The sequence below is a fragment of the Scyliorhinus torazame genome, chromosome 15, assembly GCF_047496885.1.
Source record: "Scyliorhinus torazame isolate Kashiwa2021f chromosome 15, sScyTor2.1, whole genome shotgun sequence".
Classification (NCBI taxonomy): Eukaryota; Metazoa; Chordata; class Chondrichthyes; order Carcharhiniformes; family Scyliorhinidae; genus Scyliorhinus; species Scyliorhinus torazame.
The window spans coordinates 174,450,659-174,466,252 of NC_092721.1; the positions used below are offsets into that span (position 1 = coordinate 174,450,659).

The 15,594-nt window shown below is 46.0% G+C and overlaps 1 protein-coding gene across 4 annotated transcripts in view; it reads left to right on the forward strand.

Moving 5' to 3' along the window:
• Positions 1-15,594, forward strand: part of relt (RELT TNF receptor) — a 124,471-nt gene that overhangs the window by 50,782 nt on the left and 58,095 nt on the right. For all 4 annotated transcript variants that reach the window (XM_072477123.1, XM_072477122.1, XM_072477121.1 and 1 more), the window contains one exon: positions 11,925-12,010. In XM_072477123.1, the coding sequence (XP_072333224.1) occupies positions 11,925-12,010 (86 nt within the window). The remainder of the gene's footprint in view (positions 1-11,924; positions 12,011-15,594) is intronic.

The following is a 15,594-nucleotide window of genomic DNA, read 5'->3' on the forward strand; positions in this document are numbered from 1 at the left end:
GTTTTCCAATGAACGTTTTTACATAACAAAAATAGAAATACAGATAGTAATAAACAATAACAATAAACATATCCCAAAGCTTACAGTGAAACTACTTACACAACAGAATTTTTTTTTTAAACAGAACAAGGTGGGTTTTGTCTCCATGCCCAACTCACATTGTATCAACAGTACCCCCACCTGAATCCACCCACCCCCCTCTACCCCCCAGGATGCTGCTGCTGACACTGCTCCTCTAGAAAGTCAAGGAAAGGTTGCCACCACCAGGTGAACCCCATCAAGGACCCTCTCAAGGCGAACTTTATTCGCTCCAGGCTGAGGAACCCCGCCATATCGCTAGCCCAGGTATCCACACCCGGGGGTTTCGAGTCCCTCCACATTAGCAAGATCCGTCTCCGGGCTACCAGGGAGGCAAAGGCCAGTACGTCGGCCTCTTTCGCTTCCTGCACTCCCGGATCCTCCAACACCCCAAATATCGCTACTGTTGGACTCGCCTTCACCCGAGTGTCCAAAATCCTGGACATCACCCTCGCAAACCCCTGCCAGAATTCTTTAAGCGCCGGGCATGCCCAAAACATATGGGCATGGTTCGCCGGACACCCTGCACATCTCGGGCACCTGTCCTCCACCCCAAAAAACGTACTTATTCTTGCCGCCGTTATATGCACCCGATGCACCACCTTAAACTGAATTAAGCTGAGCCTGGCACATGATGAGGAGGAGTTCACCCTGCCCAGGGCGTCGGCCCACAGGCCCTCATCCAGCTCCTCACCCAGCTCCTCCTCCCACTTGCCCCTCAACTCCTCCACTGAGGCTTCCTCCACCTCCTGCAGCTCCTGATAAATGTCCGACACCTTCCCCTCCCCTACCCAGATGCCAGACACCACCCTATCCTGGATCCTACGCGGGGGCAGCAGCGGAAATGTCCCCACCTGTTTTCTAAGAAAGTCCCGAACCTGTGGGTGCCATTCCCTGGGGGCAGGCAGGTTGCTGCATTGTTAATGAGCTGTATGCTGATGTTAAAATATAATCACTTAAAGATTAAAGCAGCAATATTATCCTTAAACACGTCTGAACATTCCCGAAAATAAAAACAAAAGAATTGGGCACAGGCTCAGTATGATTTCTGCAATATTGTTTTAACTATAAAATAGGAAGTGCATTCCAACATTGAGGAAAATTACTGAATACAGAAGTGCTCAAGAAAACCTTGAAAAAAGTATTTGGGCAGGCGTGACTGAATTGCATGGCATTTATATGATAAAACCCAGTACTGAATAGTACTGAATTGATTAATCAGATTCACAGGAAGTAAACTCCATAATTTCAGCTGTTAATTGAAGTGAGATCATTAGCCATTGTTGACACCTCAATCTATACCCTCAATTAAGTCTGAGGACTCATGACATGTGAAACACTTCGGGATGTTCTGATGTATACCCTCTTTATATAGTCTTAATCCAGCATGTTATGCCATTGTGCACATTATGTTCAATAGCCATCATAGAACTAGAGCATGTTCTGTGCTGGGAGATCTGAGGACTCCCTAACTATTGCTAAAGGAAGCTATGAGCGATGGCATGGCAGTACAGTGTTTATGATACTGGATTAATGATTCCAAGACAAGAATTTTAAACCTGGCAGGTTCTAAGGTGGAGGAATGTATGAGATTGCATGGATGGGATTCATAGAAATATAGAAAATAGGAGCAGGAGTAGATCATTTATGGGCAGCACGGTAGCATAGTGGTTAGCACAATTGCTTCAGGGCCCCAGGTTCGATTCCCGGCTTGGGTCACTGTCTGTGCGGAGTCTGCACGTTCTCCCCATGTGTGCGTGGGTTTCCTCTGGGTGCTATGGTTTCCTGCCACAGTCCAAAGATGTGCAGGTTAGGTGGATTGGCCATGATAAATTGCCCTTAGTGTCCAAAATTGCCCTTAGTGTTGGGTGGGGTTACTGGGTTATGGGGATAGGGTGGGGTGTGGGCTTGGGTAGGGTGCTCTTTCCAAGAGCCGGTGCAGACTCAATGGGCCGAATGGCCTCCTTCTGCACTGTAAATTCTATGATTTTAAAAAAATTCTATGATCATTTGGCCCATCGACCCTACTCCTCCATTCAATATAATCGTGGCTGATCCTCTATCTCCAAACCATCCTCTCCCCATACATTCCCCGTGCTCTCCCCAGAATCCTTGATGTCTTTAGAGTCTAGAAATCTATTTATTTCATCTTTAAATACATTCAGTGGTTTGGCCTTCACAGCCTTCTGTGGTAGATAATTCCATTGGTTCAGCATCCTCCTGACTGAAGAGTTTTCTCCTCATCTCAGTCCTCCGCATCCTGAAAATTCAGGCCATGCGTGTAAATCCCACGATGGTAGTTGGGGAATTTAAATTCAGCAAATTAAATACTTTTTGGAATAAGTCACCAGTAAATCCAATCTGTTGCACTAACATCCTTTAGGGAAGGAAATCTACCATTCTTACCCAGTGGGGTTTATATGTGACTGCTGCCACTCAGCAATGTGATCGATCCTTAACTGACCACTGACATGGCCTGGTTAGCCTCTTAGTTGGATGGAAGAAGATGGTTTGACACTTTAGAAGGGTTATGGGGGTGGCAATAAACGCTGGCCTTGCCTGCGTCAAGATAAGGGAAGGGAATGTCCGAGTATCCCTGGGCAGTTACAGCCATTGCTTCCCGTGCCTCGGGTGACCACAGCCTTTTGTGAGGGTGACCTATGGAGGAAACTGGCTTAAAGGACATGTCCTCACTTTTAACAAAATCTCACTTTGTTAAAGCTGAGTCGCCAATACTGACGTCTCCAGGGTCCCAGGTTCGATTCCCCGCTGGGTCACTGTCTGTGCGGAGTCTGCACAGTCTCCCCGTGTCTGCGTGGGTTTCCTCCGGGTGCTTCGGTTTCCTCCCACAAGTCTCGAAAGACATGCTGTTAGGTAATTTGGACATTCTGAATTCTCCCTCTGTGTACCCGAACAGGCGCCGGGATGTGGCGACTAGGGGCTTTTCACAGCAACTTCACTGCAGTGTTAATGAAAGCCTACTTGTGACAATAAAGATTATTCGAAAGATTTTATCCCCTCCTCTTCCAGAGAATCAATAATGAGGTTCTCTATCCAGCGTTTGGACTTTATTGGGTTTCGGATGACTCCTGGGAAAAAATATGAATGTAGGAATTCTGGAGAATTGGGGACTGTGAGCTTTTTAGAAGATTAATGTCGCAGACTCAGCTTTTTGCTTTAAGGAACATATACAGAAACAATGGAGGACACTGTGTATGGATGGTAACACACTTTAACCAGGGTAATGGAATCCATTTCACATTTTTGGCATTTACATTTTGTGCTCTTCAAGATTAGGGATGTTCGTGGTGCAATATTTCACCCTCTGGGCATCCAGGGTGAGCATCAAACATTCTCAAGTCAGGTAGAGCCCATGTCAGATTAGCAGTGAAGTTCTCACAACTCCCGCCCCAATCAGCTACTTTAATTTCCAAACTCAGAAAAGTGACTTTTACCGAATGTGAGTATTTCTATTTCTCACAAAAAACATTCCCCTCCCCGTGCGATTGTGTCTGTCGTTCTCTGCTTCAGTAGAAGACATTGAGGCTGTCCTTTCACAGAAGCTAGCTACACCTAACATACAGAGACAATGTTCATCCCATCATTCCGGGCTAGACACAAAGCCAGCTCCCAACCCTGAAAGTAGAGTGAAAGACATTTTTTCTGATAATAGGTGGTGTTAATGTAATTTTTGGTTGTATGGAGTGATTAATGTATGACAAAATGGGAAGAGAATTGAAGATGAGGATGGTCTATGTTAATCCATTCATCCAGAGTTTCCAATACCTCTCTCCATTGGAGCCTCCAACTGTTTTTTTAATAGTTCCAAGGTTTTATTTACTACCACTGCTGTATCTGGAAGAATATTCCACATAATTATCAGTCTCACCCCTCAGTCACCTCCTCTCACCTCACCCTCCAGCCAGCTCCCCTCACCTCATCCTTCAGCCAGTTTCCTTCACCTCACCCTCCAGAAAACTCACCTCACCCTCCAGTCACCTCCCCTCACCGCATCCTCCAGCCAGCTTCCCTCACCTCTTCCTCCAGCCAGTTCCCTTCACCTCACCCTCCAGAAAACTCACTTCACCCTCCAGCCAGCTCCCCTCACCTCACCCTCCAGCCATCTCCCTTCAACTCACCCTCCAGAAAACTCACCTCATCCTCCAGCTAGCTCCCCTCACCTCACCCTCCAGCCAGCTCCCCTCACCTCATCCTCCAGCCAGTTCCGCTCACCTCACCCACCAGCCAGCTCCCCTCACCTCATCCTCCAGTCACTTCCCCTCACCTCACCCTCCAGAAAACTCACCTCACCTCACCCTCCAGACAGCTCCCTCACCTCACCCTCCAGACAGCTCCCCTCACCTCATCCTCCAATCACCTCCTCTCACCTCACCCTCTGCACTGATTGAACATGTTTGAACAAATTTCCTAAAGTGGGATTTTCCAGACCTTCCTGCTGGAGCGATCTTCCGGTCCTGTTGAAGATGGCCCCTCGCGGTGGGTTCCCTGGCAACAAGGCGGAGCGAGCCCTGCAAAAGCCTGTAGACTTTGGCAGGACCGGAAGATCCTACTAGCGGCCAATAGTTTTCCACATCTGCTGCAGTATAAAATAGCCACTGTGGGGCCCTAGTTTGGTAACATCGATTACATGTAATCACTTTGCATGGAGTTTCAGAATCCAGGACACTTGTGTAAATTAAAAATAGCTGTATTCCTAAAACTGAGCCCTGAGATACTCCACTCAATACTTTCACATAGTTTGACATAAATCCTCTAAAGAGCACTCATTTCCCACCCTTAAACTACCTCCTCATCCATTCAGGGGCTGGTTTAGCCCCTGGGGCTAAACCACTGGGGCTGGTTTAGCACAGTGGGCTAAACAGCTGGCTTGTAATGCAGAACAAGGCCAGCAGCGCGGGTTCAATACCCGTACCGGCCTCCCCGAACAGGCACCGGAATGTGGCGACTAGGAACTTTTCACAGTAACTTCATTGAAGCCTACTTGTGACAATAAGCGATTATTATTATTATTATTCCCAGGATTACTCTGATTTTCCACAGTTTACTTAATAGCTTTACATGCAAAGTCCTGTCAAACCCTTTTTAAAAGTTGAGGTGGGCCATGTCTTTAGGCTTACTGAAGTCCCTTTGGATGGGTGACTGTCCAATGAACTCAAGGAGGTTGTTTAAGTATGGTTGTTCCCTGCTGGAAAATGGGATTAGAATAGATAGGTGCTTGATGGCCGGCACAGACACAATGGGCCGAAGGGCCTCTTTCTGTGCTGGAAAACGCTATGACTCCATGGAGCCGGGATGACTGCTGATAAATAAGTTATTGCTGTGGAGATGATCCTCAGGTTTGCTGATGGATTTGATTCTATTATGTTACATGGAATGGAAGTAAGGCTAATGGGTCTGTATTAATAATGGTTCTCAATCTCTCCCAAAATACCTTCCTAGTCTCTCTGAGCGCTCTGGGATAAATATCATCAATACTTGGGAATTTGCTTATCTTTGAGCCTATTCTGCCTATTGAGAATTTCCAACTCTTTTATAATAAAGTAAAATGATTTTGCTTCGGACTTCCTTTATCTAAAGAGGGCATGTATTTCATTTCTCTCCTTGTCAATATTTGGATGAAATAACTATTCAGAATGTTTTCCTCAAGCTTAATTGTGTGCCATTTATAGTTTTCACTTCTTCCCGGACCATCTTCTTACTTTTGTGGGATTTTACATTTTTTTAACCTCTGCTGTGGTGCCTGTTTTCTGGGTTTCGTTTTACTCCCCCGATCACCCTTTTAATGCATTTGTGCATTTTCTTCTTGTTACATTCCATGTGGAAAACAGTAACTTACACAAAGAGATTTGAATTTCCAGTGACCGACTGAAAGGATCTTGTGGCGAGATTTCAAGTTTGAAGACTTTTACTGTAACAATCAAACTACAAACAACATTAACCAAACATTATTTTGTCGGCAACTCATACTCAAAACCACAGAAGAGAATCTCCCATTTAAATTTTAGTATGAACGGAACCCCCACCATGGTTATACTTTCCACTGTCCCTTAAGCAGATACTTCATTCTCCCAAAACCAGTCCAAAGCTATTCTCCGCTCCTGATGGTCTGCTTCATTTTCCTCTCTCAGCTGGGTAACTTCAAATTCCAGAACTGAGAGGTTACACTGGAGATTCTTTCCATATAGCCCAAATTAGGTGAACTATTCAGCCTTTTTTCAATCCGCACAAATTTGGTCTCTTTAATATGAGTACGAGCTCCCAACTGCATTCTGTGTGGTAAATAACAGGGGTCAGCATTTTCTCTGTTTCAGCTGTAGAACTAGTCTCCTGCTCTCTCCTGCATAGAACATAGAACAATACAGTGCAGTACAGGCCCTTCGGCCCACGATGTTGCACCGAAACAAAAGCCATCTAACCTACACTATGCCATTATCATCCATATGTTTATCCAATAAACTTTTAAATGCCCTCAATGTTGGCGAGTTCACTACTGTAGCAGGTAGGGCATTCCACGGCCTCACTACTCTTTGCGTAAAGAACCTACCTCTGACCTCTGTCCTATATCTATTACCCCTCATTTCCATCCGCGGGAGAAGGCTCTCACTGTCCACCCTATCCAACCCCCTGATCATTTTGTATGCCTCTATTAAGTCTCCTCTTAACCTTCTTCTCTCCAACGAAAACAACCTCAAGTCCATCAGCCTTTCCTCATAAGATTTTCCCTCCATACCAGGCAACATCCTGGTAAATCTCCTCTGCACCCACTCCAAAGCCTCCACGTCCTTCCTATAATGCGGTGACCAGAACTGTACGCAATACTCCAAATGCGGCCGTACCAGAGTTCTGCACAGCTGCAACATGACCTCCTGACTCCGGAACTCAATCCCTCTACCAATAAAGGCCAACACTCCATAGGCCTTCTTCACAACCCTATCAACCTGGGTGGCAACTTTCAGGGATCTATGTACATGAACACCTAGATCCCTCTGCTCATCCACACTTTCAAGTACTTTACCATTAGCCAAATATTCCGCATTCCTGTTATTCCTTCCAAAGTGAATCACCTCACACTTCTCTACATTAAACTCCATTTGCCACCTCTCAGCCCAGCTCTGCAGCTTATCTATATCCCTCTGTAACCTGCTACATCCTTCCACACTATCGACAACACCACCGACTTTAGTATCGTCTGCCAATTTACTCACCCACCCTTCTGCGCCTTCCTCTAGGTCATTGATAAAAATGACAAACAGCAACGGCCCCAGAACAGATCCTTGTGGTACTCCACTTGTGACTGTACTCCATTCTGAACATTTCCCATCAACCACCACCCTCTGTCTTCTTTCAGCTAGCCAATTTCTGATCCACATCTCTAAATCACCCTCAATCCCCAGCCTCCGTATTTTCTGCAATAGCCTACCGTGGGGAACCTTATCAAACGCTTTGCTGAAATCCACATACACCACATCAACTGCTCTACCCTCATCCACCTGTTCAGTCACCTTCTCAAAGAACTCAATAAGGTTTGTGAGGCATGACCTACCCTTCACAAAGCCATGCTGACTATCCCTGATCATATTAGGCATGCTGTGGGTCTCCCCCTATTGTGGGTATAATACCATTAATTGGCTATTTAGTGACCTCAATCGGCCCAAGGGTATGTAAGCCACCAGATGCATCCCCCACCCCCTACAAAATATCAGACATGTGAGGGTGGGTAGTCAATCATCTGAATTTTATAAGCCTCCACCATCTTTAAGTCTGCTAACAGGAGAGCTTAAAATCCAGGCCAATGGATCACCAGCAGTATGCAATTTTTTGCATATATCTGTGACCAAAAATACCTTACTGCCCCACACTGGACGTGATTCACCGACCCCCCGCCGGGTCGGAGAATCCCCTGGGGGGGCGGCGTGAATCCCGCTCCGCCGCTCCAATGCCGGCTGCTGTATTTTCTCCGTCGCTGGTTTTCAGGCGGGGGTGGGGAACACGTCACGCCGGTCGGGGGCCGTTGGCAGCGCCCCCCCCCCCCACCCCGGCAATTCACTGGGCCCCGATGGGCCGAGCGGCCGTCGTTTTCTGGCTAGTCACGCCGGCGTGGATTGGACATGGTCCCACACGGCGGGACCTTGAGGCTGGCAGGTACGTTGGCTGGTGCGGTCCCCGGGAAGGGAGGGGGCGAAGGGGGATCCGACTCTGGGGGGGGGGGAGCCATGATGGCCTGGCTCGTGAGCGCGGCCCACCGATCTGCAGGCGGGCCTGTGCCGTGGGGGCACTCCTTCCTTCCGCGCCGGCCCCTGTAGGGCTCCGCCATGGCCGGCGCGGAGAAGACACCCCCCCTCCGCATGCGTCAGAATATAACGGTGTGTCTGCACATGCGCTGAACCACGCAGTCCCTTCGGCGCCGGCTAGAGCGGCCCCAACCCCTCCAGCGCTGGCCTAGCCCCCGGAAGTGCAGAGAATTCCGCAACTTCCGGTCAGCCCAATGCCAGAGTGATTCGCGCCGTTTTGTACGCTGCCGTCGGGTCGACCCGCCGATTTGGGAGAATCCTGCCCAGGATGTTTCCTACCTTAATGTCTAGCCAGAACAAGATGATCTAACGAAGCTTTGACAAAGAGTCATCCAGACTCGAAAAGTTAGCTCCCTTCTCTCTCCACAGATGTTGTCCAGTGTTTTCTGTTTTTGTTTCAGTTTCCAGCATCCGCAGTAATTTGCTTTTATGATCTAACGCTTCTCATTTACAATAATTCTAAAATCCATTAACTGACCTCTCCATAATATTGTCAGATGGTGACTTCTAAATCCAAGATGGGTTATTGCAATAATCAATATACTTATTTTAAACAACTTGAAAGTTCATTAGTTCCTGACATTGTAATGCACCAAAAGCGACTCTTCCAGTTACATATGACTATATTTAAGGCTTATAACTGTGAATTTTTCCTAATTCTGCACTCATTGTGTAGAGGCTCATTTGGCCCTAAACTTTTACCAATTAAAATGTAATTTTCAGCAGGTAGGACTTTGAAACGAGAAACGGATATAAAAAAAGGTAAACATTTGATTCAGATTTAGGTTTAGGTTTATTGTCACATGTGCCGAGGTACAGTGAAAAGTATTGTTCTGTGTACCAGATCGTTCCATTCATGAAAAACATAGGACATACGATAAATACACAATGTAAATACAGAGACACAGACATCGGGTGAAGCATACGGAGTGTAGTGCTACAACAGTAACAAAGCCATGCAGAGAGATCAGTTCAGTCCATAAGAGGGTCGTTTAGGATTCTGGTAACAGCGGGGAAGAAACTGTTTTTGAATGTTAGTGCGTGTTCTCAGACATTTGTATTTCCTGCCCGATGGAAGAAGTTGGAAGAGTGAATAACCCGGGTGGGTGGGGTGTTTGATTATGCTGCCCACTTTCCCAAGGCAGCAGGAGGTGCAGACAGAGTCAATGGATGGGAGGTGTGATGCACAGAGCTGTGTTCACAACTCTGTAGTTTCTTACGGCCTTGAGCGGAGCAGTTGCCTTACCAGGCTGTGATGCAGCCAGATAGGATGCTTTCTATGGTGCACCTGTAAAAATTGATAAGAGTCAAGGTGTACATGCCAAATTTCCATAGTTCCCTGAGGAAGTAGAGGCACTGATGTGCTTTCTTGATCGTAGCATCAATGTGGGTGGACTAGGCCAGATTGTGTACACTCAGGAATTTGAAGCTGTCAATAATCTCAACCTTGACACCATTAATGCAGACAGGTGTGTGTATGACACTTCGCTTCCTAAAGTCGATGACCAGCCCCTTAGTTTTGCTGATATTGAGGAAGAGTTTGTTGTTGTTTCACTATGGCACTAGTTTCTCTATCTCCTCCTGTACTCTGACTCATCGGTAGATCTGACCCACTGTGGTCGTGTCATCAGCAAACTTGTAGATGGAGTTGAAGCCGAATTTAAATGCAACACTGCTGCTGACTGACTATCAACTACTTTTAATATTCCAACAGCAATTGGATCGCTTATTCAGATTAATATTAACAGGCTCAGGATTGCTGTTGTCATGATGAAGCTCTCCTCTCTTTATTGAATGATTTGTCTTGGCAAAGAGGCATGGCTGAAAATAAACTCATCAATATGCAACGGGGAAGTGGGGACTGAAATATACATTTGATAGTAATCAAAGTATTTAGAATTCAAAACGAGGAAGGAAATGCTCATATGTTAGTAAAGCTCCAGCATTTTTGTCATGCAGGAATATAGTTAAGATACCTTTGATGCGGCTGTTTATGATTAGGGTGGGACAGTAATAACCATGTGTAGGAATCCACCCACGACTAAAGCCTTGGGGAAGGGTGTTTGATTTTCTCTCGCTGTATGTCATAAGAGTCCCAAGAAAAAGGAGTCTAAATGCAAAAATGGAAAAGTAAAAGAGAAAACGCATGGAAAAAAAGACTCCCTCCCTCCTTCCTGGACACATGCTCCACTTTACAGCCTGTTGTCAAGGCTGACTACGTCTTATCTGAATATTTTTCTGGAGAGAGTGGTGGCTTGTTTCTCGCCTCCATCACACATAGCTCATAAGAATGCAATTAGCAAAATCAAGGAGGACGAAAGACCTTGAGCTTTGGAGCTCATCCCTTCAGTAGCCTTATTCCTGTTACTAAAGGCAGCATGGTGGCGCAGTGGGTTAGCCCTGATGCCTCACGGCTCCGAGGTCCCAGGTTCTTTCCTGTCCGTGTGAAGTTTTCACATTCTCCCCGTGTTTGCATGGGTTTCGCCTACACAACCCAAAGATGTAGGTGGATTACAGATATTTACAGTGCAGAAGGAGGCCATTCGGCCGATCGAGTCTGCACCGGCTCTTTGAAAGAGCACCCCACCCAAGCCCACACTCCCACCCCATCCCCATAGCCCAGTAACCCCACCCAACACTAAGGGCAATTTTGGACACGAAGGGCAATTTTATCATGGCCAATCCACCTAACGTGCACATCTTTGGACTGTGGGAGGAAACCGGAGCACCCGGAGGAAACCCACGCACACACGGGGAGAACGCGCAGACTCCGCACAGACAGTGACCCAGTGGGGAATCGAACCTGGGACCCTGGAACTGTGAAGCAATTGTGCTAACCACTATGCTACCGTGCTGCCCACGCTTGGCCACGCTAAATTGTCCCTTAATTGGAAAAAATGAATTGGATACTCTAAATTTTTAATTTAAAAAAAAAATTCCTGTTACTTAATCCAGTTGCATTTCTGTCTCTCATCTATAGCCTAATGGGCAGCATGGTAGCACAATGGTTAGCACAGTTGCTTCACAGCTCCAGGGTCCCAGGTTCGATTCCTGGCTTGGGTCACTGTCTGTGTGTAGTCTGCACGTTCTCCCCGTGTCTGCGTGGGTTTCCTCCGGATGCTCTGGTTTCCTCCCACAGTCCAAAGATGTGCAGGTTAGGTGGATAGGCCAGGCTAAATTGCCCTCCGTGTTCAAAAAGGGTGGGTTAAGGGGAGGGTGGTAGGGTGCTCTTTCCAAGGGCCGGTGCAGACTCGATGGGCCGAATGGCCTCCTTCAGCACTGTAAATTCGATGATTCTAGATTCTAATGTGCCCTTCCAAACATTTTATCACTCAAGTCAAAAAGTTTATTTTAAATTTAACTTTTGCCAATTTAAATTTCTGGAGCGGATTGGGGGCATTTTATTTGGTTGAAGACACTGTATAAATCAAAGTTAGCATTGGAATATAATTACAGGATTATCTTGAGTGCCTAAGGCATGTCATAGCCAATATATTTTATTGTGTTACTATCTTATTTTGTTCTGCTTTGCAGGTATTTCACTATAGCCGAAGGGTCCTCTGATGTGAAGGAATGTCTTACATGCTCTTCTGCTCCGATAGGAACTGTGGAATGTGCAGGTTAGTCCCTAGCTAGTAGAGGACAATTGGGTACACGGTAATGCCATCGGCATCTAAGCACAACTTCTTGCTTTGTGCTCTTCTGCCCTGCAAACTTTAGTGGTGTCTTCTCTGACAGGCCTTGGCCATTCGTTAGATTTATCAATTTAAAAATAAACAGTTCTATGAGAGAGGCACAACCATAAGAGGGCATAATTGATGTCATGAACGTGTTGTTAAGTTTCCGGCATTTGTACAATCGCTTAATCTCCCTGTCCTATTTTTGTTAAGGTCATGGAGGATTGAGGTCACTGTTGATGTTGCTCGTTGTCAGTAGCAAGTTGGCAAGAAACTGCAAGCTGTTTCAAAGCTGATATGAGGTTGCTATAAAAGTACATGATAAAGGTGCATGATACATGGTACAACGGTGGGTTGATAGTTGAGTTCATGCCCACAGATCAGTTATAGAGATCACATTTACAATCGCATGTTCTGTCCAGCACTGATAAAATTGCAAGATTAGTCATCAGAAGAGTTTGATCATGTCAGACTAGATATTACACATGAATTAGATCTTCATAAATGAATGCTACATTGATAACTCCTTCTAAAATATAACTAGATGAATATCTGCTGAAGACAGCTATTAAAAATTATAATGGTAAATATAAACTGAGATGGTAAAACAACCTATAGAGTATGGGAAGGGATGTGTAGAGTACAATAGAGTCGAACATTGTGGATCGTAGTGTCAGACTGATATGTTAATCTATGGGTTAGCTTTCCAGCCAGATGTACCACTGGGTTTTCCTTTGGCAGTTCCCCCTGTGGTTTCACCCTCAGAACATTATGGCCTGAAATTTTGCCAATGTAGAGGATCTTCAGGTCATGTAAAATGGCATTAGAGGCCCGATTCTGAAAGTCCCTCCCCCAAACTTGGCACCTACCATTTTCACTGTGGCCAAGGGGAGGCAGGAGTATGGGAGGGGTGGGGCATGCTGTACTTTCAACATCTGCAGTTCAGGGAGGCAGCTACAAATGTTAAAGTCCAGTTGCCTTCAGTCAGATCCAACTTTCACCAATAGGTTGTCCAAAACACATCTTGTGCACTTTAAACCTATCAGGAGCAAGTCTAAAGTTTGCAGAGTTCTTTGGAGAGGTAGGGTAACCTTTGGAAAGGTTGGGCATCCTTTTGGATGGATCCAAGAACACTTTGAGAGAGATAAGGTACCCTGTGAGAGAGTTAAGGTGCCTTTTAGTATTGTTAAAAGTAGACATGAATGTGCGTAAAAAAGCTTGTTGGAACTGTCAAGCTCATTGGAACTGTCAAGTTAGCTGCCAATGGAGTCATGAAGCTGTGCAGAGAATTGTAAAGGAAGCTGTCAAAGTTTCAAATCTCCTGCTCTTCAATTTTTAATGAATAGCGGGCTGCAATTTTTTTTTATATCAGTGTTTTCTATTTCACCCTGTCTGTTAACATAAGCCTGAGGGTTATAACTAAAGTATCTGTATTGCATGACTGATTTCACAACCTATTATCATCACAGTGCAGTCAATGCCTGTCAGGTTGCAGTTTTATTGCCAGCTCCAACTGGTTTTAACGTCTTTGATATGGGGCAAATAATAAGCATGCTTGGCCTTATAAGGGATTAAGTGGTTAAAGGAATTTAAGTACAGCCAAAGAGTTTTTATCAATGAGAGTGACACTTCCAACTTTATTTCCTCTGAACATGAGTCCTGAGGTCTGCTCATTCCGGATACTGGGTGAGTTGGCATGAAGGATGTAAGAGCAAAGGATGTTGGGTGGGGGCATAGTTTGGCATGACTTGGCACTAAATTGGCTTAGGTGCAATAAAAGGGGACATGCGGTGGGGGCACAGGTTGGCATGTAGGGGCTGAGTAGAGGGGTACAGGTTTACATGGAGGGTTTGACGGTCCATGCAGTATGGGTGGCAGTCATGAGGTGACAAGAAATGTCAGGAAATGGGGCTTTGGGTGTGTCTGAGGGGTGGGGGGAGGGCTCAAAAGCTATTATTATTTAATTGTCTTTTTACAGCTGGGGCAAATGGCCGGATCATTGAGACCAACCTTCTGCCTATCCCGTTCCGCATCTGGAAGTCCCTGTGCTGTCTCCAAACTGTTCCGGAGACCTCCAATTAACACTTCCCCCAGCCCCCGGAATGAAAATCTGCCCAAATGGGACGCTTTTTCTTGAGTCGGGTTTGTGGAGTTGGGAATTTTCCCGAATCTGCGCTCCTGCCCTGGGAGCAAAAATTCAGGCCAATGTTTGGGTGAGGCTGCGTATACATTATACAAGGTATGTTGAAAGGGGGAACCTCAGTTGCCAAATGGTCTTCTCCCATTTTAGTTTCCTCTTGATTTTGCCCAATTGAGAGGTAGGTAAGGCTTTCTCCATATGCTGGGCTGTACTTCGTGAGCACTAACTACCTTCTGTAGCTTTGTGCAAGTACCTGACCTTCACGATTTTTTGCTGTACCGAAAGAAGGTCTCTTCTGCTCTCCCCAGCTGAGATAACCAAATATATATGATCTCCCTCGTCTAAGTTTTTGAGAAGAGTTTCATCTGTCTCCTTTCAATAATTCGCACTCACGAACAAAGGATTAGGATTTTTACGATCAAGGCCTACAGATGCAATCCAAAAATAACTTGACGTGCCCCATCATGGAGCAGCACAGCAGCTGCCACTTTTGTTGGTGTTGACTGGCTTGGCATAACGGCAGAAGTGAGTATCTAGTGATCCAAGCATTAAAGGTCATGATGTCCTGATCTGACCTCACGCAACAAAAGACCTTCAGTTCCTTCCTTCCATCGCGTGTAACTATGCAATCAAAGGACCACGTCAGATTCTATTAGTCCATTATAGATATTTCAAATGCTGACTAGTCTGCCAGAGTGTGTGTTGTTTTATTGTGTCCTATTGTGTCAGCATTAAGCAAATCTGCATTTCCTTGAGAAGAATAACCGTTGCTTGTGGAACCCACGAGTGGGGCTCAGCGGTGTTCCAAACCCTATTGGTAAATGGTGCCAAGAATTTTGCTTTTTCGTGGAGGAATATTTACAGCTCCATACGAGGGAGTGAAACAAGCTGAAAAGCACAACGCACTCATTTTGTTAAATGGATATTAAGAGTGCTCATTCTGAGGTGAAGGGAGCTGAGGCAACTCTTGTCATTGGTGACAGCGGCCTGGATATTCTGGTCGGGCCATCCTGCTGGATTGGTGTTGGGATGGGTTTTGTACCCGCTTGCCACATTTTATTCCGCCTCCCCCTTGTGGATCATCTGGGACGGTGGGGGGGGGGGGGGGGGGGGGGTCAAGCTCATTGCCATTTCGGAGGCAGGTGCCTGGGGGTATTTGCGGGAGGACTAGGATCCTTGCCTTGTGCTAGTGCCAGCCACAGATCGCTGCAGCAGTTTCTAAAATGTTGGAACTTTTCAAGTCTGGAACACTTGCTGAGTGAAAATCTCTCATTGTTGTACCTGTTTCTTGAGCCGTTTAAAATTTTAATCCCTCCTTGGCAGCAGAGGCATCAAGAATGCAGTGGCATTGCTGACGTTTGTGGATGCAAAGGTGTTGATGCTGGAA